Source organism: Ylistrum balloti, unplaced genomic scaffold (assembly GCF_031769215.1).
Source record: "Ylistrum balloti isolate Yb309-2 unplaced genomic scaffold, AGI_CSIRO_Ybal_v1 Utg371468, whole genome shotgun sequence".
Lineage (NCBI taxonomy): Eukaryota > Metazoa > Mollusca > Bivalvia > Pectinida > Pectinidae > Ylistrum > Ylistrum balloti.
The window spans coordinates 439968-463756 of record NW_026782765.1 but is presented as its reverse complement, the minus strand read 5'-3'; the positions used below and the strand labels follow the sequence as shown (position 1 = coordinate 463756).

At 33.9% G+C, this 23789-nt stretch overlaps 1 protein-coding gene across 2 annotated transcripts in view; it reads right to left on the bottom strand.

The window, feature by feature from the left end:
• LOC132562643 (protein bunched, class 2/F/G isoform-like) overlaps window positions 1-23789 on the bottom strand; it is a 63257-nt gene that overhangs the window by 15920 nt on the left and 23548 nt on the right. Inside the window, exon 2 of one of the 2 annotated variants that reach the window (XM_060227397.1) lies at window positions 21219-21260. The exons of the other annotated variant lie outside the window; for it this stretch is intronic. Within the exon in view, the coding sequence (XP_060083380.1) occupies window positions 21219-21260 (42 nt within the window). The remainder of the gene's footprint in view (window positions 1-21218; window positions 21261-23789) is intronic. 2 annotated transcript variants of the gene reach the window in all.

The window sequence follows — 23789 nt, the reverse complement described above, 5'->3', positions numbered from 1 at the left end:
GAGGTTACTATTTATAGCCATGGGACATGCTTTTATATCATTTGGTGTAAACAATCTAATCCATAGCCAAGGTCAATTGGTCCTGCCATTGGCTGGGAAGGTGACTGACCCTCTTGCCTCCTGTATGTACAGCATGTTAGTGGAAACAAGTTGACTGACCCCTGTGTACCGCCTCTCCATCACAACATAACAATGTATTCTGTTTACATAACTGCATGGTCCCAGTGGGTATTACAGTAATTGTCCTCTCAATTAAAAAGACCTAAGAACTCCCTCCCCAAAATCATCATGAAACCAACCCATTCATCTCATAACCAAATAGACCTCATTGTTAAATGCTGATTCCATTTTGGCTGTATGGTGTTGATGCTGTTGATGATGGTGACAAGACAATAATAAGATGCTGTTGGTGATGGTGACAAGACAATAATAAGATGCTCTATTAGGAGTAATGTGTTTACCAGTATAACAAGTTACCAGGCTTTGTTCCTTCTAGTTTTGTGCATGTTTAACTGTAATGGCAGAAGATTCACCTAAAGCTGTAACAGCTTACAGTTATTAGTCAATAAAGGACGGGTCATGAAGGGTGAATGGTTCATCAACAGGACAGCACCTCTGCTATAACACAGAGCCTTACCATCAACCTCTCATAACCTACCCTACCCTAAGTATTAAAAAAAAATTTCTATCCCCATTCCTCCACCTAGTTGACCCTTTAGCTCCCCCTCTTGTTCCCTGTATTTTGTATTTGACCTCCTCACAGCCTCCCATTCCCCAGTCTCTCCCTCCTCCTCCCATCTCTGGATTGATGCAGCCCTCCTCTGTAGGCCCTCAACTACAAAAACAGTCAATATGGACTGATGACCCTGAGAGTACACAATAACTTTACCTGATAGGGTCAGCCACCTCTACCTGTTTGGAAAGTATCTGGCCTTGCCGGCACACTTGGTGATCATGAACTTGGTACCAGCTATTTAATTGTATAGAATGACCTTGAGAACATACACATTCCATTTATTTGGTGTGTGTGTACTATATATGGGACACAAGATATGTTGAACTTTGTGAACAAGTCAACATACTGATATACCCTAGAGATTTGATCAACAGCGTTATCTGTCAAGTTCATACCTAGGTATAGCCAAAATTAATGCATGCCATGCCAAATATCATTGGACTTCTCTGAATAATATTTCCATCAAATTTATCAAATGTCTCATAAGATATGTAAATATGTAACATTAGAACCACATTTTATTCTGCTGAATGTGCATAATTTTTGGACAGGAAGGTTAAAAGAAGTCCTACAATGTGCAGGACACAGGTAAGATAATGGATAGTCACATTACTTTCTGTCAGCCATGTTATGCGAGAATGTCTATTTTAGATTGCCATACATGATTCACGTGTACCATATGTCCAAGTTTGCTCTGAAAAAGGAACCATGATATATTTAGGTCCACCAGAAAATTAATGACAGCATGTATGGAAAATTTTGCTTCTAGCATGATAAACTTGCAGCACTAGTTTTATTTATAATTATTAACCAAATTGTTTCACAGGAAGCATGATGTAAGTAATACCTGAGGTTTGACACAAGGCCTGCAGGTTCTGAATTAATAATTTTCCATTTATAATTAAATATTCTATTGCACTTTATTACTGCAAGTGGAAACATACTGTGATGGGCAGCTGATACCTTGGTGGAATCCATACATATCCATGGCAGCTGGTCAGTCACAAGTATTTTGACAGGTCAAATAGATATGTGTTGATCAAATTCAGTGTAATGATTCTGTCATTGGTAACTACACACAAACTGTATACAACTTGGTCCTAGCTGTAAGGTCATTTGTCATTTCTTTTCCCAAGAAATAATATTTGCTTTAGATTTATATTCTTCAATATATGCTTTGACTATCAACAGAGCATGACAAAGCAAAATGTTTTCATGTCTAATATCAAAAGGTATTGACAGAATAAATTCAACAAACACAAGTGTTTTTGAAGTCCATATCAACCAGAACAAACCTGACCAAACCTAAGTATGACCTTATACTTACTATGTGCAGTGGGAATAGAATGTTAGATTTTGTACTATAAGAGCTGTCTATGCAGTATAAATAATGCACTTTGTCTTATTTAATCTACACTGCCAATGAAGAAGTTTTGGCAGCAGACAGGATGAATTCCCGTTTTAAGTCACCACTTTTTCTTCCGAAGTTTTACACCAAATTTGTGTTGACATTATTCTTTTTAACTTAAGTACAAAGTTTTGATTATATTGACTTTTCATGATCTGATTCGGTCAGGTCATGGTCAGGTCAGAAAGTAGCAAACTAATTGTTCTTGTCTAACTCCTTTGATCTGCTCTGTCACCCTTATCTGTCCGATGACCTTCACCTGCCCTTCACTCTAAGGACTCATCACTAGCCAATACCTTCTGCACATGGAATTATTTTCCATTTTATATCTATGCCAAGTCAGAATACTTGTTAGTATGAAATCCTTATTTCAATCAAATTTGTAATCAATGTAAGCTGTATTATTAAAGCTGTGTTATCAAAACTGGCTTACAAGCTGAAGAATGTGAACATTTATTAAAAAGTTAGGCGTCAAAAGATTAGCTACATATACATTTACCATTGACCTAAAATTTTAAAAACAGTTGAAATTTCTATCCATATATAGAATCATGTTCGGGATCTAATGTAACAATTTAATAAATTGAACTACAGAAATGAACAGTTCGGGGTTTGTAAGGTTGGATATTTTGGCAATGACATACACACTATATGTATTGTACATTGTACTCTGAATGCTGATATGATTTAGCTTGGATCCTTTATAACGTAAGTAAAAACGAGATCAACAACAGATGAAAGGCTTTTGACCTCAACGTGACTAGGAAATGCTATTGTCCCTATCTATAAACCTTCTACGGTCTAGAATCAATGTTTCAACAACAACTTTAATAACTTTGAATTAAATACATAACATGGATTATGTTACCACAATAACTTAATTCATATTGTGTAGGTATTTCAAATCTCATTGTTAGAGCAAAAGAAAAATGTTTTGGATCTCCAAATAAATACATTTAGAGAGGCACTTCAAGTCGATGCAATTTGTGTGTATGTTATTTCAAACTTGATATTTTGCCAATTTTTCTGTAGCTAAAGCCTGATATCATTTACATATCCTCACAGAGAAAAATGTTACATATAGAAAAACACAACTACATCAGGCAGAAAAAAAATCCCTCACCTAAAATAATTTAATTTACAACAATATATATGAGTGTGCAAACCCAAGGTTTGGGGTGTGGTGTCAAGGTCACAGATGTCATTAGGGAAACTCCCATACAACAACTGTTGCCCCACACATGTTGGGAGGGGGGACAACAGGAAACTACTCCTTACATCAACAGTTGTGTGATAGCTACATGTATTTACTGTGGAGAAGAGGCTGCCTGCCAACTCCCAGGCCATCTATTGTCCATGTAATGCTCAGACACTCACCATGTACTTGAAACATTAAGGAATACAGGACCAACTAATGTTTTAACTATGAATACTTATAAGCTGTTTATGATCTATTGCTAATTGTGTTGTGCATAAAGTGTTGGACAATTATCACAGATGGGAATATTGCTGCACTTACTGCAAAACAGCATTTGTACAGCTCTGTCAAAACAGAATAGGTCTAATGCCATACCACGTCGGCACTGTAATAACACATCACAATAATAACAAAATACACACAATGTGTATCAGAAAAGACTTGGTTTACTTCTTAACAAGTTAGACTCTCACATAATAACTGCTATGGATAAGGTATACATATCTACACAATAAAATTTAAAGCTTTCTCAAACATCTCAGATATTTTTCACAAAGTTTGTAACATTACCAGATTTGCAGGTATTCTAGGGCCCTCAAACTTAAATGGCAGTGAAACAGAATTTAACAGATATGTCTGAAGTATCATTTATCTGGTGATAAGTGGAATGGCTTAAATCTGTCAGGTGGGCCCATCAAGTGTTTTTATTTTTATCCAAAGTGACCTTGATGTCATTATCTAACACAATTCACCTGGTCTGTACATGTGGCTATGGGGTGGCCCTGACCCTGTATCAACCCTGGTCACTTAGTGGGCAGCCTGATCTAATACACTCTTAACACAGCTTGACCACTACAGGTCAAAGTAAGTATTATTATCTTACAAATCATGAGAGCACAGCTTTTGGCATGAAAGTCCCATTTACATTCAAATAAACAATTGTTCACACATGTAATAGAGGCCAATTAAGGGGTTTCCTGGCCTGGTCTTGCTAATCAAAACCGGTCATTCAGTGGTCAGCCTAATCATCAGTGGTCATCCTAATCATTCAGTGGTCAGCCTAATAACACCTATCAGGTGGTAAAGACTACGATGTTTACACAAACTCACCAGGTGAAGACAACTTATGCAATCTGTTCAACATGCTATCTATTTCAAATGAAACTGTCTTATTTTAAAACAGCTGCAGTTTATCTGTCTTGTCAGCAAGACCACACGACAATTGCATGACTGATGACCTTGGATTTCCAGCAAGACTAGCACATCAATCAGAATTTTGACATTAAGATGTAAATTATATAACCATCCATCACTGCTACAATGTCAAATTGGAGTTATTTCATCTTTTAACAATGCAAGAATCCATGTTTTTAAGCATGCTTCTTTTCTGGTTACTAACAATATTGAACATCTTTTTGCCACATTGCTCTACAGAGGTTTGCAATTCTCTTTATTGCTCATTTGGGGAAGTTTCAGACCTCCCAGAATGTAGACAAAGATTGTGCAGCTTTCGTGGACAGAAATCTCATTTGGCTTACACATGTGTGTCTTCTAATTCAGGTGTATTACCCAAATTTACTTAAAACTGAATTACACAATAAAGGTTAGACGTATCTCAGTTGATTTATGTGCGAGAATTAAGCCAGAAACAAAATGTCCCCCTCCCTTCTCAAAGCATTTTTTAAGTCTGAACTTTAACAAAACATCTTACTTTCAAAACTTTAAGTTTAGATACAGCAATTTGTGTAAATTTCTGTAACTTCTGACCGTAATAAAAATGAATATAATTATGCATGTTTGTGATAAAGTGATTGGACACCTGTTTACAGCTAGGAGTGTCTGATCATCAATAATTGATAGGGCACATGCAGCCATACAACCCATCAACCAGACAGTTTAACATATAAATATTGACTAATTTCTGCTGCTGATATAAAGACTTGCAGATGCTGCTCCAATGCCTTTTAATGGTTGGAATTCACATCGACTATAATCAATATGATTTTTTCCCATTCCTGTCTTGTATACGCTCTGTCTACAGCAGAAACAAAGGAAACAAGACAAGTTCTCCTATACTCTGTACTACCTCTACCAGTCTCTGAAATGCCTCCCTCATCATCATTAGCAGAACAACTTCTGAGGTATCATTAAGGTGTTCATATATATAAACCACATGGTGGTCACTCAAGTCAAATCTTGACCTCTGTACGAAAACTATATCACCTCTGGATCTTTATCCAGTAAGGCTCCATCAATATACAAAATAGTCTAACCTAGGCTGAAATAATCTTCCAGATGATGAAATACAATTTGTAAACTGATCGACAAAAACAACAACAACAACAACAACAACATCTGTATGAGGACACCATACATTACCCTGACTGTTTATTGTAACCCTACACCTTTCCTGTGACGAGATTACGACATTTCTGTATGAATACACCCTATATTTACCTGGCTCTCTATAACAACCCACATCCCTCTCGTGTCAGGATTGCGACATTTCTGTATGAAGACACTATTTCCCTGCAGCTTATACAATTATGTAACAGCCAGTATGTCATCATCTGAACTCTGAAGGTAGTAAAATAGACGTTTAGCTTTTAGTGTTTGTAACACGGATCAATGAATGGGACATTACTTCATCGCAAATGCTACACACTAGTGACAGGAAACAGAATATCTACATAATTGATTTTTCCCAAGGCAGTATTAAAGCTACAATTTTTATATTTAGACCGTCACATTGAATTCACAAAAATCAATCGTTGTCTCATTGTTATCATAACAATAGACATGAAGTAGGCCTAAAATGAACACCCCCGCTAATTCTGTGTCTTGTATTTGTGTCGTAGGACCACCCTATCAGCGGCAAGCATGACTGCCGTTTTATTACACACATGTGTATAGTCAGGTGTGAGATGTATAGGTGTTGGTATTAGCAGCTGTGGAAAAATACCAGATACAAGTTGTGGAAGACTTGGAAAAATACTCTCAATGTCATTATTGAATGGAACATAATTTGATATTGAACACTAAATCCATATCTACGTCAGAGTTAACTTACTCCTACGTCATTAGTTTACAATTGGGTATTCTAGAGAATTCCATGATATTCTGTTGGCTACAGGTGTGTGCAATCGTATGCATGGCTACTATTGATTATTTTGTGAGCAATGCAACATTAATGCTTGGATAATAACCAACCAGCTTACCAGTAGATACAGGATATAAATTCTAATTTTTTTTTATGTAATCTTTGGTTTTTCCTTCTTCCTAGTTTCTTTATCATCATGATCATTATCATCATCCTTTAAAATTTACTGATATTGCTGATCACACACAAGTCGTGTCTATGGTAGCTATATTCAGTCTGACAGGAGAGATAGAGATAATTTTGGTAACATCCCCCTAAAGGTGGATACTGCAGTACTCCCATAAAATCCTAGTAGATCTAAGGTAAAGGAGTTACAGAAAATGATATATACATATATCTACTTATCCCACAATGATGTAATGTTACCAAGAGATCTTGTATACTGAGAAACCTAATTTTAAGTAGCAGTAAGATAACAGGTTATCATATAGTTAACCAGGCTATAATATACCTGATTTCAAAATGTTCCTTCAAATAGTGTTCCTGTAATTCTATCCCTAGTCCCTATGTTAATCTGTTGTAACTTTTAATACTAACCAGGAAGTTTATCATTAAATTGAATCATAGGCGTTGTCTTAATAAATAGGAAATTCCAAAAGTACTTCCCAGTACTGTCTACATTACAACACAACTATAAATATAACACTTATCTATGACAGTAAGATACGGGTAATGATGATAAGATCTCTTTAAATCACAAAGCAGATTATGCAATTACTTATAGCAATGATTTTTATTGTACTACAAGCTGGACTTTTCCAATGACGTGTTAGTCCAGCTATAATCCTGATTATCTGGGTAATGTGCAAAACCAGTCGGAGACCAAATCTAAGAATTAATGAGATTATAATTGGTAGCACAGAGACCCAATTTTATCGGTAGATCTTAACCATATATATTTTAAAGTTATCCATAGGTTAGCACAGAAACGTCATCACAAGTGACTTTCCCACTCTACATACACCACAAAGGTAAGACTCTTACCAGAAGTTTTTGACACAGTTGAAGACGGACAATACAGGATCCACATCTGTCTTAGTTGTTTCTAAGTCCATATATTGGAACACTGGGTTTGGTGACGATAGGGGTGTATCCATGCTCAGTAACATTGTCATAGAGCACATTGCTGATTTTTAAAAGTCTTTCTGTGAAATCTTCTTCTATCTAAAGTGAGATCTTTATGATAGAGTTCCAATGGCAGATTTTCTATTTTTTTGGTCGTTGTTGAGATGCTTGCGGTCTGTTAGCTCTAACAGTGAGCTGAAGACATATTTAAAACACCAGCTATTCAAATTAAAATGAAAGTACTGGGTATTGTCTTCCTATAAGGTGACCGACAATTATCTAATATCACAATGGTATTCCCAGATGGGGTGAACTGGCAGAGAAATGTAAACAAAGTCCCTAGGAGTAAATATAAACAAGATCGTAGTACATGTGTTCGTCAGTACAGGTAGTTCTCAAATCAGGCCTGCCACACAGGCGGTGTGTCTATATACAATACACATCGACCTTTATCTCTCCAGGGGCGGAGCCTGGCTTACTGCAAGTGTTGACTAGCCAATCAGATTACAAGGCCTTATCACCTTACTACATGTGTATTCATGAGGCAGGTGAGGGTTTTCAGAGAAAAACAAACTTGCTATCTCCTATTTCATGTTATTGTTTATGTATTCAAAATACAGACAAATAAACAAAGATTTGTTAAATATAAAATTTTCATCATCAAGAAATTATAATTATGTAACACGTCTGTTTTACAAAGTTAATTGTTGACAGAATTTCAAATTATGACTTATTCATTAGCAGGTTTTGGGGGGTTGGGGTTGGGGTGGGGGCATAGAAAACAGAAAAGAAAAAAAGAAGAAGAAAAAAAAAAAATAAAAAAAATATTGTATTGCCAAATATGACTTTACATTTTTCATAAAAGTCATTTTCTATATGATGGGTCCAAAGGCAGTTTGGTAATTTCCTGTCATCCATATTTACAAACACATGATGCTTAGTTCAAACAAATTAAGCAAAAACAAAGTACATAATTCATTTTCAGAAAATGCATATAATGACCCGGAAATTATTATAGTGACTCTGATTCATCATGTGAATTTCAAACAGTCACTAGTGTAAAATACTAACCATCCTCCCACCACTGTGATGATGCCTCGTACTAGGATTTGATATCTCTGCTTTATGATTCAGACTCCGGATCAACTGCCCTTGTAATACAAATCTTGATTGTTGTATAAGAAAATTATCACTTAAGATTCGGTGACTTTGAAGAACACTTGATTTGTGGTTGTAGATAAAAGGATGCATAAGTATCAGTCACGTCAGTGGATGATGAAGCTAATAATATCCTGATGAAACACTAATTAAACAGTACTATATTTATTTGACAGGACCTAGGCCAGACACATATGACGGGACTTGCCATAAGGGAGACTTAATAACACCATTTAATACCAATTCATTTAAACTAAGATGAAGCTTTCACCTAACTCTAAAATCTTGTATCAGTCCTTTGCAATCCGTAGAAAAAAGTTTATACAAATTTTCACCACGAGATGTTTATATTGATTTAAAAAAAAAGAAAAAAAAGAAGACATATCTATATATCAGCATTTAGGATACTAGATTAAATTCAACCTGACCTTATGTTGAGAGTAGTTACCAGATTGTATATATGTTTTATAAGGAAGATTACTGAGACATCATACAGAAAGAACATCAAGCATTTTTACATCATTGAATATGATTTGTTATCTAACTTTAAAAAAATCAACAAGAAATTTTATTGCTCATCACACGTCCTACCAAACTGATAACACATGGACACTTCGTCAACATAACCTGTATTGTACACTAAACAAGTTCAAACTTTAGACAAAATACTACATTGGCCATATACTCTTGAGTCACATTTTCTTAATATAATACAACAGAAAACGTAGCAAACTGGACATGCACTTTCCAAAAACGACCACTGACATCATATTCACGGAAAACTGAAATTGAAATAAGTACACATACCAACATTATCTGATTAGTCATTGTCTGCTTTTATAAAAGTAGTATATATGTTATCACTTCAGGAGGCACAGGTGAGGAGATATTACACTTTGCACCCTCAAAGTCATCGATATTAGATCAACTGTGTATACTAAAAAAACCACCCAAACTTAATACAGGGTCATTCAATTTAAACTTTCCAGTTCTGTTACAAGCATTCTGGGCCAGTCACTTTTGATCAACTAAGCAATCGTTGCCACCAATTCAGAGTATTCTATAGCTACTTTCAGATAAATTTTGTTTACAATTATGAATATATCCTAGGGCACAAGACCCCATTTCAGTATGTTATGTCAACCATCAAGAGAAGGATACAGAATTTGACAATTTAAATCTGTGTTACTTGGATATCAAACCTATTTTCAGTCCACCAAGATCCAATGTATGAAGAGTTGTCCAACAAATGCAGCAATTGTATGCATCATCAAATATAAGGTAAGATTTACAAGATGAAGCACAAACCTAACACCCTAATATGTTCCATCTATATTGATGAGATTCATTTAAAAGTTTTTATGATATAATCACCAGACAAGCTGGACTGAGGGTGAGCTCAATGTATTGGCTCAGGTCAGCTTCACCTACTGTCCTACATAAGTATATATCTGTATCATCGGCCAGCAAACAAGTAAAAAGCTGTCGACAAAATCTGTCACATTGATCAATTTTACACCATCATTGAAGATTTAGATTGAATTTCTAAAACCATTCTACAAATTTCAGGATTCTGCTTGGATTAATTACCACATGATTATCCACAAACTCAACTCCTTTAGACATAAAAATCTGAAGAAGTTGAAATGTTTATTAGTCCAATTATCTACATGAAGAAATAAAAAACAATGTACATACATACTTCAGGGCCTACACTGATCACATATTACAGTACCTACATGCTGAGTCCTAGGACAAACAATACAACATCTTTACATTTTCACTGACATCTTTACAATGTTTTTAAAATTTTAGATAATTATTTCAACAGAAATTCTGAATATATGTAATTTCGACAATTTTCACTGAGGCATTTATCATTCGAATGATACTTCATGGATTGTGTGTGTAGATTTCTCTTATTTTCAGATCAGTATTACATCAGAGAGATGAGCCAGTATTTCAATAAGATAAATTATCACCACACCATCTTGATTGTTACATACTGGAATGTCAGAAATCAAGACATTATTAAAGATCTGTTGGTTTCAGAATTGTAACAAAAATTACAAATATTCAAAGGATGAAAATAATGTAAAATTTATCTGTATGAAATATTGACTTTGGGAAGATAATGATGGCATTGACTAGATCTGTTACGTATAATGGGGACAACAGGTATGTTATCACTGAGGATATCAAACTATCATGACGGATAATCCAAGAAATAAGTACGCAAGTTATCACCCAGACAAGCTACCAGCTGATAGCCTACATACATTGGAGGTAGCGGTCATGTCCTTGTCAGCTCAATACCCTCTAGGATGACAATACACACAGACACAACAAGTGACACCAATGTCCAAAGGTACTTTATATATCAGAAATGTATATAATAATCTATAGCAGGAACTTCTCCTTGAAAATTTCCTTACAAGCCACTCCTTGTCCAGTATAAATAATATCAACAATCAGTCCCCTTTCCTTTCCAGTTGAGAACATCCCAAGCCATCCTTTCCCTGACTAATTAAGAATATTGAATGCCATATCTTCCCTGTCCTAGTTCAGTAAGGGGCATCATGGCCATCCCATTCTAGTCCAGTAGAAGGTGGGGGGCATCCCTTCCCTGTCCATTAAGGACATCAGAAGCCATCCCTTCCCTGTCCATTAAGGACATCAGAGGTCGTAACTTCCTTGTCCTTTAAAGGACATCAAAAGCCATCTCTTCCTTGTCCATTAAGGAACATCACAGGTCATATCTTCCCTCCTCTTCAAATGATACTCAATAGATACATTTCTAAAAGTTCATTTGAGTACATGACACTTAAAAATGTTCAGAAAACTATGGGAGAAAAAACAGGTTTTTCTGAAACTATGTATTCATGTGAGTTATACTTTTATATATCATAAATGAAAGAATGTGTACATTTCAATCAAACATGTCTTTATATTATAAATACTTTACCTTGATTCTAATAAGGACAGCATCCTGTCTTCTTTTTGACAAGATAATAAGAAAGTTTGAAATAAGGTGACACACTGAATTTACCTTGAAATATTAAACAAATTCACTTTCTATATTTTCAAGTTTGACACTGTCACCAAGAATTTCATTTAAACCTAATTCAGTATTAACTCATAGTATCAGTATAATAAGTTACTGCCTCCCAAAGACCATTAACTCCAGTTATGCATGTTTTATAAATATGTGAAGGAGGAAATACTTTCCATAATTGATCTGTTAATACGATGTATATATTGGCTATGACTAATACTGTGATAAATTATAATATATCAGAGTCGCCCATTGTACAAAGTTTACACAGCTTCATACAAAAATATAGGAATTTTAAAAGAATTTTTTTTTTTAAAATCTTTGAAATTCAAAACAAATTCTGGTTGGTGTAAGAATGAAGGGAATTTACTTGTAGAAGACACATCAAAATATTGTAATAAAGTTTAAAAGATTTAGAGAAAGCAGTATTAAAGAAAGTGAAGTCTACAAGTTAACAAAGCATTGATGTTTACCGATGTCTTTGCTACTAATGACAGCTCTATAGTAAGCCTACACACATTTCCACCTCCACCATCCTTAGGTAGATATTCCTGTATCCTGTCTGTCGGGTGGAGCTCTGAACGATCGTGTGGGAGGAAAACCTCATCAGTTTATAATCCTAAACATCAAAACCACACAGAGGGAGGATCTACACACATACATGTACAAGTGCACAGAAGTCTTGTGGGATAAAATCTATGCTACAATTAAACAAAACAGGGTGTATATATATAGTTTTAAGGTAATGACGTGGTCACCTCAGTCAAAAGGGCGTGGTGAGATATTTTGTTCTCGGTTGGAAACTATAATTTCAAATTTTATACAAAAATAAAAGTTTTGTTGATAACATAATTATTTGAAGATCATATTGAACTTTTGCCACTAATCAATTATATCAGACCAATCATCTTTAAAATGAAATCATTTTTGTCATCATGCCAATGTAGACAATCTATTGCATCATTTAAACATATTACAAGATGTTTAGATTTCAGTGCATCTTCTTAAATTTCTGTGCCAGATAGAATCACACACCACAAATCTACAGTACAGTAGAATAACAGCATTTAATGTAAACGAAGAACAATGTTTAAAATCAAGTTTGTGAAGAAATTAATGATGTAGCAACAATTTTAATTTCACTTATAAATCATGTATAATGGAAATGGAAATAATATTTCAAAATGTCAAAAACCAGCTCAATATTATTTCCGTGCAAAGCAAACCACAAATAAAATTTACAAATTATCAGTGTCTGTATATTATATCTGATTTAGATATGGCTCTATTTCTGTGTTTTTACATTCCATAATGCAAGTAGAACTGCTGGAAAGTCATAAATACTTCATTCTATCATCTTCCTCAGAAAGCATGACTGAATTTATCTATTTGGTAAATACTGCTGTTATAAAGCCCTTTTCAAATGTCACTGCATAAAATCAAGATATTCCAAACGTAATTTTTTTATTCAAAATACATTGAAGGTGCATCTCTTTCAAAAAAAATAAATAAATGAAATTTGGAATTTGTTCACTTGAGAGAGCCTTTACATATGCAACAGGAATATTGCATAAGCTCAGTCATGCTTGTTATCCGTCTGGAAATCTTAGTTATTTATACAGGTAAATGTTTACATTAGTTTAACCAAGTAGTTGATTTATACTTTGATACATCTGACGGACTAAACAGATTGCCAAGAATGAGGCATTGGCAGAAATTGATTGAAAATCTACCACCAAAAATAGTTATAGGTATTGACCAACATCTAAACTTTTAGAACTATAAAATTTTGTCATCTTCATGCAATATCAGTCCACACATAGCTGTAATATATGGTCGGGTAGTGATACCACACTCGCCTTTTACTCAGTTGTCCTGTGTTTGATTCCCACAATGTATGTGCTAAGGTTGGGGTTCATCTGTCTGACTATCTGGGTTTCCCCTGGTATTCCAGTTTCCTCCCACAATAAGACCCCTGACAAGCTTACATCCAAGCCAACAAGTGTAAGATGCTATAAGTTGTTTCACAATCGTTGTAGAATAAATAAAGCTAATATTTTATATGATATGACAGCTTGTTTTGTCTGATATGTTACAGAAATACTCAAATAATTGATTTTTCATTTCCCATCATCACAATTTTATGATGTCCAGACATAGTGTGGAAGGTACAGAGATATTTGTGTTAGTATGCCTATTTCCTTCGGGAAAAAAAACCAACATAATTATGGATTTTTTCCCGACAAGAACAAGTAATTGATTTTCAGTGCATTCTGAAGTAAAATTTGTATTACAGTACATTTATTTCATCCAGATTCAATCTAGATCTGTTGTAAACAAAGATCTCCTTCCTTCACAACAATGTTAATTAACTTTCCCCACTTATCACCAACAAATTACATATAAATCATTCTAGTCAACGACAGATGAAAATCTACTTGGTAGGATTGAAATCTGTTGGCTGTTGTTTTTTAAAGCATATGTTTGAATTGCAGTGACAGAAACATTGAGAAGCAATTGTCACAGTGGTATCTGAAACTGTGCCAAATAAGTGATGTGCTTATTGCTGAATGGAACTTAATAAATCTAACAGAAAGCAATTAAAAGCCAAAATTTGTTTGTCCATTCATGTCAATTTGCAATTCAAAATCGCGATTAGAACATGACCGAATGTTTCAAAGAAATGTCAGTCGGTAAAAAAATCAGTATCAGAACCAATATACAATGTTTAAATAAGCATGTGCTGCTCGTATGTTATACCTGTCACTGGAAAACCCTTGACAAGAAACACAGCCATCATTCATCTAATTTTCAAATCAGATAAAGATGAGAGTATATGTAAGTACCGACTGCCAGAATGTAAAACATAAACATAATAATGTCAAAATGCATGAGAGAAGGAATATCAAAAGTGATAAAATTGTTTTAAAGGATACTTATTCTGTCCCAATTTCTGTTTGAAAACTTCTTTCCTTACAAACATCCTTCCTAACTCAGATTCAGAGACATCCGATAAATCCTTGTTTCTAAGGCTAACAGTCAATAACATTTCATGTACAGATATGGTCTAGAAAGGACTTCATTGCATTAAAATTTTTTTAGATCACTATCTTATTTTCAATTATTCTAATAATTGGAGTACTGTAGGAGGAAAACAAATTACACAGCACAAAATTTAAATGTAAAAGAAATTATACTGTAATTGTAGCAGGACTCATTTACAATGTTCAAAAATAGAAACAAAACCTTGTTTAACTGGGTATTTTATGACAGGCTGTGATTTGGTATTTGGTAACTTGAAGGTCAACTATTGATAACTTTGTAACATTCAGTCTTAAAATCACCAAAATCCCTTATCTTTACAAAACATATACAATGTTATTTTACAATGAGTAATTCTGTACATCAACAAATGCATGGGGTGCAACTGTAATATGAGATTTTTAACAAGCCTAGAATTTGTCAAGTCATGTTCTGATAAACTCAATGACCTTTAGAAAGGTGATCCATGGTCTAGACATCTATATACTCTCAGGTGGAAGAATAAATACACACTTATGGTATTACCATTTCAAGAACAAAAATATTTACAACTCAAAATTCAACAGAAACTTCATGGACTTTTAATCATATGATATAATTTATTGCTGTAATATCTGACTACCCAGTGAAAAAGACAAACGTCAATTATAACCAATATTGATTCAGGGATGTATATTTCCAGGCAGTACAACACCAACACAGTTTCTGGACAAGAGCTGTGGTACCAGTGGCCTTTAATCATATGAGGTTTCACCGTTACATCATCTCTATGTCTGAACTTTCTGTGGATAGAGATAAGGTGGAAGCCTACTTGCGAAAGTTTGATAGGGCAACAAACAACTTGATGTTTACAAATCCATCACTTCAAATGATTTATCTTAATCCTATATTTATAAATATATTGCTATTTATACCAAAGCCTACACAAAATAGATTCATTTATGTTTTATTATTTACGAAAGAAAATTTATATAAAAATGTACAAAACTACTTTGATATTGGTTTAAAGCAGTGATTTGTTATGGATACTGTAACAAACAATAGGCTAGATCATGTGGCCAAACTTGCAGTTGTTCACCTGAAGGTTATTTCTGATGTATAAATGATTTTAGATTATAGCCATTAGCTAGGTGAGTTTGGCCACTGACCGTTGACGGGCAATTTTCCAAGGAGAAAGAAGTGACACTCCATGTTGATACAGTGGACTTATTGGTACCATTGTTCTTATCGGCCACCAAACTCGCAATAGGTCAGAGGTCAAACAGGAAGTGGAACCTTCTGATCTGTACCAACGTCACAGACCTTTACATTATTCACAAGGTAATTGACATGATGTTAACTAAAACAATATGTTGACGTCTTTTGAACAGATGTTTATCTCTTGGTACAGGTAAAACAGATAGAGGTGAAAGTGACTGCAACAATGAGTTATGTCAGAACGGTTTTATACAGACAGCTCATAGTACTTTCTGTACAGATATATATGTATGACTTACCTCTTACAACCACCCCCCCTCCCCACCCCCAACACTTCCCCAGTGAGAAAATCTTACCAGGCCTATAGTATTATAATATCAAATAGGTAACATATTCAGCTTTGTACTTTTGTATAGAAAGCCCGATAGAATCAGAAGTGAAAATATTTCCGTCGTCATAACACCCAAAGGTCATGGACCTCTACACTAAATATCTTTTAGAAGTGGGATTATCTTGGGCGTCATAATAAGACCGCCCGATGATAACCACAGTCTAAACCCTTTAATTTAGTTATTTAAGAACATGATGGATTTCCTGACATTTCTTATACATAAAACTTGATGAATATTTATGACATGAATTCAATGCTGGATATTATTACTGCCGCAAGATATATTTGTGATGTGGTTACACAACAAACAACTCAAAACATCAGATCTAAGGACTGAAGCAGAGTATCAAAATATTAAATGCAAGGATTTTGTTCACTTTTCCCTACAGAAATAAACAGGATGTTTAATAATAGATCTATCCAAATGACAGCTTTAACCAATTGTTTTTGTAAGTTTCCACATAAATTATCCATAGAATGTAGAAAAGAGAAAACTATTTGGAAAAATCAGTTCTACATACTGATGTAATTATCTGACAAATCGTTATAAATACTTACATTGACCATGACATTTGAACCCTGTTTTTACACAGGATTCACAAAAAACAAACATATCCATGGTATCGTGCAAGGTTTGCATTACAACCATAAGCAAATAAAGTAACAAGAATAACGATTTTTTTTTTTTGGATGATAGAGAATGCAACGCTATCCCTGTAAATAAATGGAATAGGTATCATTTCACATGCAGAGAAATCTGCTGAATTTTTTTTTAGAAAAAAATTAACAAAAGTCACATTACAACATAGTTCCTAATTCAGAACCCTTGGTGCTTAGCTGCCACAGCCAAATCTAGCTTGGGCTAGATAGGGACACTAAATGGAATGGATGTGGTGCTTATTATACCTAAAAAAGGCATTTCCCACAATGAGTACTTCAAAGTTCTCTGTGCACACTAGAAGCTATGTGTTCTGAGCCTATTTGTTCTGTTATTTGTACTGAATTGATGAACCCCTATTTGTTTGATTTACCCAGATTTATCTAGAAATACCATGATATTTACATTATTGTATTACTCAACATGCGTATCAGGATGTTGTGAAGTTGAAAGTTCCTGAATGCATGCAGGAAAAGTACCTGTTAATACACATCTGCTTTCAATGATTCATTTTACTATTATTAATACACACAGAAATGGGACTATGTAACAAACACTAAAGACAGAATATATTAGTAACCTCCCTCCACATAAATAAACAGACCTGACTAGGAATAAACAGGCCAAATAGTCAACAGCTGAGGGTAAACAAATGTCAAGGACAAAACTAGTGGAAAATTTGTTTATAAAATTAGACGGGGAAAAAAGGTTACAAAGTTGAAAGAAAATTTTATTGAAGTATGGCATAATTTCTTTTTCTTCTATTTGCACTATATTTGCAAAGACGAAAAAATAATAAATATTAGATTTAATTTAAATCAAGTCTCGTCAGATTTTGATTTGATCTAAACTTTGTAAACAAGTTAAGGTCATTAGCACTAGGCAATAGTGAGCCATCTCACAAAATTTGATAAAACAAATGTGGAAAGATGTAAGGGTTTTTGATGAATTTAGAACAACCTAAGGAAGGTCAGACATTGTTGTTTACACTTTTGAAATTGTATTTTGAAGAACTGTCTCATTACGACAGTAAGTCTATTGAATTTGCTAAAAACCGATTCCTAACAACCAAAACAGAAAATCAGTTACCATAAATGATCCAACATGTACACTGCTCCTATATCGATATCCCATCCTTTCCTCTTTGAAAGACGATGGTTGCTTTTTATTAAGGCCTCTGAAAGGGATGCAATGTCTCATTGATCTACCAATACGACACGCAAGTCTTTCGACTATTTGCTCCGATCCAATAAACATAGTCACTAAGTCATATGTAGCTTGGTTCTACCACTTTATTTCAACTTAATATTTAACTTTGTTTTCTGTTATCAATCAATGGTAAGGTTTCATGTGATGGTTTGATCTATCTCATCTCACTTTAAAGATCATTGGTTAACCAAGTAATGCTTGTCTTCAATGTCTACTACATCCAATTATAAAAAATCTCTAATAAAATTTTATATCAAAATAGTGATAAAAGCAGCTGATGTTGTGAATGTAACTGCTTTTTTTATTTCTAAAAAAAAAACAAGCTAATGGAACTATTTCGAGCCAAATTAAAAAAAAAAAAAAAAAGGGAAAAAATCCCACACATTTTTTTTTCAAACAAACTCTCCAATCTATTTTATGAAGTATAATTTTTGTAAGGATCAACATTTTGTTTTTATATGTAAATGGTATGTATTGGTGAGATACTTAACTTTGAGTTATATTTTTCTACACTCTTGATGTGTTTTTTTCTTAGCAGGATTCCCTTACTAGGATCAATACATCCTTATATTACAATCCCTAAAGATTCATCAACTGTTCATTCTCATTCCTAACCAGAATTTACATTTTCATTCCTAACCAGAATATAATTTCTTCAATATCGATCTTTTATCTACTTTTTACTACTGTCTATTTCCTAAAACCACAACCATGGTGGTTCTAATTCTTATATCCTTATGGAAGATATGATCCGACATTTATCTGAATCAGATCAAATTTAAACTTTTTTTTTAACCACACAAAGTTTATTCTGAAATAGGACAATGAAAGCTTCATGTTGCGTTTGTAACTTCTGTTGAACTATATATTAGTAACAAAAGTGCCTATTTATATAACATGCAACAATATTCATTTGAACTGATTTCCATAAAACACCAGAATACAGTGTCTGGAAGTGTCTCACTGGTAAATGTGCAGCTTCCCCTGTTAAGGCTTAATGGCTAACAAATCAAATTTAATTTCCAGAAGCAAATTAACTAGATTCTGCAAGAAAATTTCAAGTGCTTTTTTCATTATACTATATGCTTACAGTTTTAGTCACTTTTAGTCTTGGGTCAATATGCACCCAGTTTTAGTCACTTTTAGTCTTGGGTCAATATGCCCTTAGTTTTAGTCACTTTTAGTCTTGGGTCAATATGCACCCAGTCTTAGTCACTTTTAGTTTTGGGTCAATTTTCCCACAGTTTTAGTCACTTTTAGTTTTGGGTCAATTTGCCTAAAGTTTTAGTGACTTTTAGTCTTGGGTCAATATGTCCACATTTTTTGTCATTTTTAGTCTTGGGTCAATATGCCTACAGTTTTAGTCACTTTTAGGCTTGGGTCAATATGCCTACAGTTTTAGTCACTTTTAGTCCTTGGTCAATATGCACCCAGTCTTTGTCACTTTTAGTTTTGGGTCAATATGCCCTCAGTTTTAGTCACTTTTAGTCTTGGGTCAATATGTCCACGGTTTTAGTCACTTTTAGTCTTGGGTCAATATGCACCCAGTCTTAGTCACTTTTAGTTTTGGGTCAATATGCCCTCAGTTTTAGTCACCTTTATTCTTGGGTCAATAAGCCTACAGTTTTAGTGACTTTTAGTTTTGGGTCAATATACCTACAGTTTTAGTCTCTTTTTTTTAGTTTTGGGTCAATATACACAAAGATTAAGTCACTTTTAGTCTTGGGTCAATATGCCTACAGTTTTAGTCACTTTTAGTCTTGGGTTAATATACCTACAGTTTTAGTGACTTTTAGTTTTGGGTCAATATACCTACAGTTTTAGTCTCTTTTTTTAGTTTTGGGTCAATATACACAAAGATTAAGTCACTTTTAGTCTTGGGTCAATATGCCTACAGTTTTAGTCACTTTTAGTCTTGGGTTAATATACCTACAGTTTTAGTCACTTTTAGTCTTGGGTCAATATACCCACATTTTTAGTCACTTGTAGTCTTGGGTCAATATGCCTACAGTTTTAGTCTCTTTTAGTTTTGGGTCAATATGTCTACAGGTTTAGTCTCTTTTAGTTTTGGGTCAATATACACAAAGATTAAGTCACTTTTAGTCTTGGGTCAATATGCCTACAGTTTTAGTCACTTTTAGTCTTGGGTCAATATGTCTACAGTTTTAGTCTCTTTTAGTTTTGGGTCAATATGTCTACAGTTTTAGTCACTTTTAGTTTTGGGTCAATATACACAAAGATTAAGTCACTTTTAGTCTTGGGTCAATATGCCTACAGTTTTAGTCTCTTTTAGTCTTGGGTCAATATGTCTACAGTTTTAGTCTCTTTTAGTCTTGGGTCAATATGCCTACAGTTTTAGTTACTTTTAGTCTTGGGTCAATATGCACAAAGTTTTAGTCACTTTAGTCTTGGGTCAATATGTCTACAGTTTTAGTCTCTTTTAGTCTTGGGTCAATATGCCTACAGTTTTAGTCACTTTTAGTCTTTGGTCAATATGCCTACAGTTTTAGCCACTTTTAGCCTTTGGTTCATATGCGTACAGTTTCAATCATTTTAGTCTTGGGGTCAATAAGCTTACAGTTTCAGTCAAATTAAATCTAAAAGCAGTTTTCCCTTATGTTGATTTTTTCCCACTCCATTTTTAATCAACATATGACACTTAGATATCTTTGCCTTAAAATAAGCTATAGAAAGAACTTTTCACAAAAGAAATACAAACTTTGGTATGCCAACCCAGTACCAAGCAACCCAATTTTATTTATAAATTTTCACTTATTTGTTATACTGGTTCACAGGTATCAACAGAAAAAATATGGTACCTGTACCAGTCTGCTTCATAAAACTATAATGGATTAGGTCGGTAGGGAGAAGGTAAACAAGCATGTTGGGGACAACAACATTAGTGTTCACTCACGGCAGATCACCACTGATTATACATTACCTCATCCACATGTAGGGGTGCCGCACATTCTTAGTCTGGACACTGTACAGAAATATTTCTTAATCAATATAAGAAAAACATTGCCAAGATAACAGCTTAAAGCTTTCATATATCAAACAAACAATGACATGTCAATTTCATTCCAGTAAAGAAGATAGAGCTTTCTTCATGCCCTAATAATGAAATGTTATACATCAGATCAAGTTTTCCATGTTATCTAAGGACAGACATAATGAATATTTGAAGGATGACTATTTTCTATATTTTGACAAATGTTCACAAACTGCTTATCTCCTTTCCTCCCATAAACACATGGATACAAGATCTGCCTACGCAGTCAGAGCCTTAATCTTCAATCATAAAAACTGAAGCTCACATTTTGTAATCAAATGACCCCAAATGAAAACAAACCTGATGATAAAATATAACATTTAAACAACAACACTTGAAAGCACAATTTTACTTAGTAGTTTTGCCTTTAGTCTAACCAGGTGTAAGTTACTAATTATAAGCTCATGAGTAGAATTTTGTCCTGAAATCTACACTGTGACACACAAGCGAATTCTTTTCAGCAAGTATATTCTTGCTGCAAAACAAAACTTTGTGACTAGCAAAATATTTTGTAAAGTTCAATATCTTATACCAGTAAGTACAAAATCACAACATAAACTATTTACATCATATTCTACCTACATTAAACCACACGACACAATTTACTGTGATATCTATCTGAATTTGAAGTTTTATGCCACACCTGCCTCATTTTCTAAGGCTGCATGAGTTAGTGCCCCTTCTCTCCGACTAAGATTTCACTATTCAGATAGAGTTGTTTCCCTTTAGCCACCAACACATCACACAGCTGTTTGGAACAGCTTTTATTTTTTTAAGTAATAGAGCTCATATTCAGGTGTCTTTCATTTGTCGTTTCTGAAAAATTGAAGGCATCCTATATCAACATGCTGTGCATTGTAACTCTATCAAGGTCCCACTAAAATTACCCTACACATCATCACCACTTAGATTGGGTTATGTGTATATTCATCAACTTTCCTTTCATCAGCTCAGAGGGATCAAGTCAAATATCACAAAACTGTATGTTGTAAATTCTACCTTGAAATTTCTCAGAAAGTGGATGATCATTTTAAGAGGGCATCATTACATATCAGATTGTATTAAATATTTTTTGAGACCAATAAGAGGATTGATAAAATGTTTACAATAAAGAGGTTTGTGTTAGTGTAGACATTTTCACTCAGTTTCCAAAGTTAAAAAGTAATTCAAATGAGTCCAAATGCATTACTAGCATTTCAATTTTCTATAGACAATTTTCTATCAAGTCATCAAGACAACAGACAATTTTCTATCAAGTCATCAAGACAACAGATAATTTTCTATCAAGTCATCAAGACAATAGACAATTTTCTATCAAGAAATCAAGACAACAGACAATTTTCTATCAAGTCATCAAGACAACAGACAATTTTCTATCTAGTCATCAAGACAACAGACAATTTTCTATCAAGTCATCAAGACAATAGACAATTTTCTATCACATCAAACTCATAAAAAAAATGGAAAAATGTTCTTCTTACTGTCAAAATTTGGTTTTAAATGAAAATCATTACATCATACAAATCACTACATTCATTTCATATTGCATTTTTGAAAGATTAGTTTAACAAAACAGGTTGTTTTTGGCTACAAGGAAATATTTTGTCTTGTCAAGTTCTACAGCTGATATTTCAATAGAAAGTCATGACTTCACATATGACAAGTGCATGCAACACAAGTTTATCCTCACATGAATTTCAAATGATTTTTCTGATCACCTCACATTCAATGTCATCTACTCTAAGAACTCTACATGTAAGATCATGGAAGGATATTAAATCTGGTAAAGTGACAATCAGTGTAAACTTTCTGAGTGTTTTTTCACAATATCTATCTCGCCATCACAAACAAATAAGCCAGCATTGTAAAACTGACAACCTCTCAAGACAGCCTGATCACAATTAACAATGAAAACAAAATCACAAGACAACACAACCAATTAACAGTGTCTACAAAACCTCAAGACAACCTGACCAATCATTTGTGTATTATGGTAGACTGTAAGTCATGATGAAGTAGTTGATTTTTAGAAGAGTTGTTTCCCTTCCATTAACAGGAAGGAGCTTATGTGGTGTGTACAGACTAAAGAGGAAATAGAATTATTAAATATTCATTACAAAGAAAATGTTCACAAAAGTCTTTGTACAACAAAGGAGATATCTCAATTAAACATATAGATTGAAGTGTATTTGGTCAATATCACTAAAATATTTAAACAACACATTAATTCTTCTGGGTTAAATAGTTATGTCAAATTATTCCTAAACTTTATGATTGAATAAATGTTCAACACTCTAATTGTTATTTAAGACTCTTTTTCTGAATTCTATTGAAGAGTTTTTCTGTCTTGAAATAATAAGAATTGCATATTAGGTCTGTTCCCAGTGAAGTTTATCTACTTGACAAGCACAACTGTATAGAAGTAAATAGTCCCATTCGAAACAAATTTTCACTTAGACG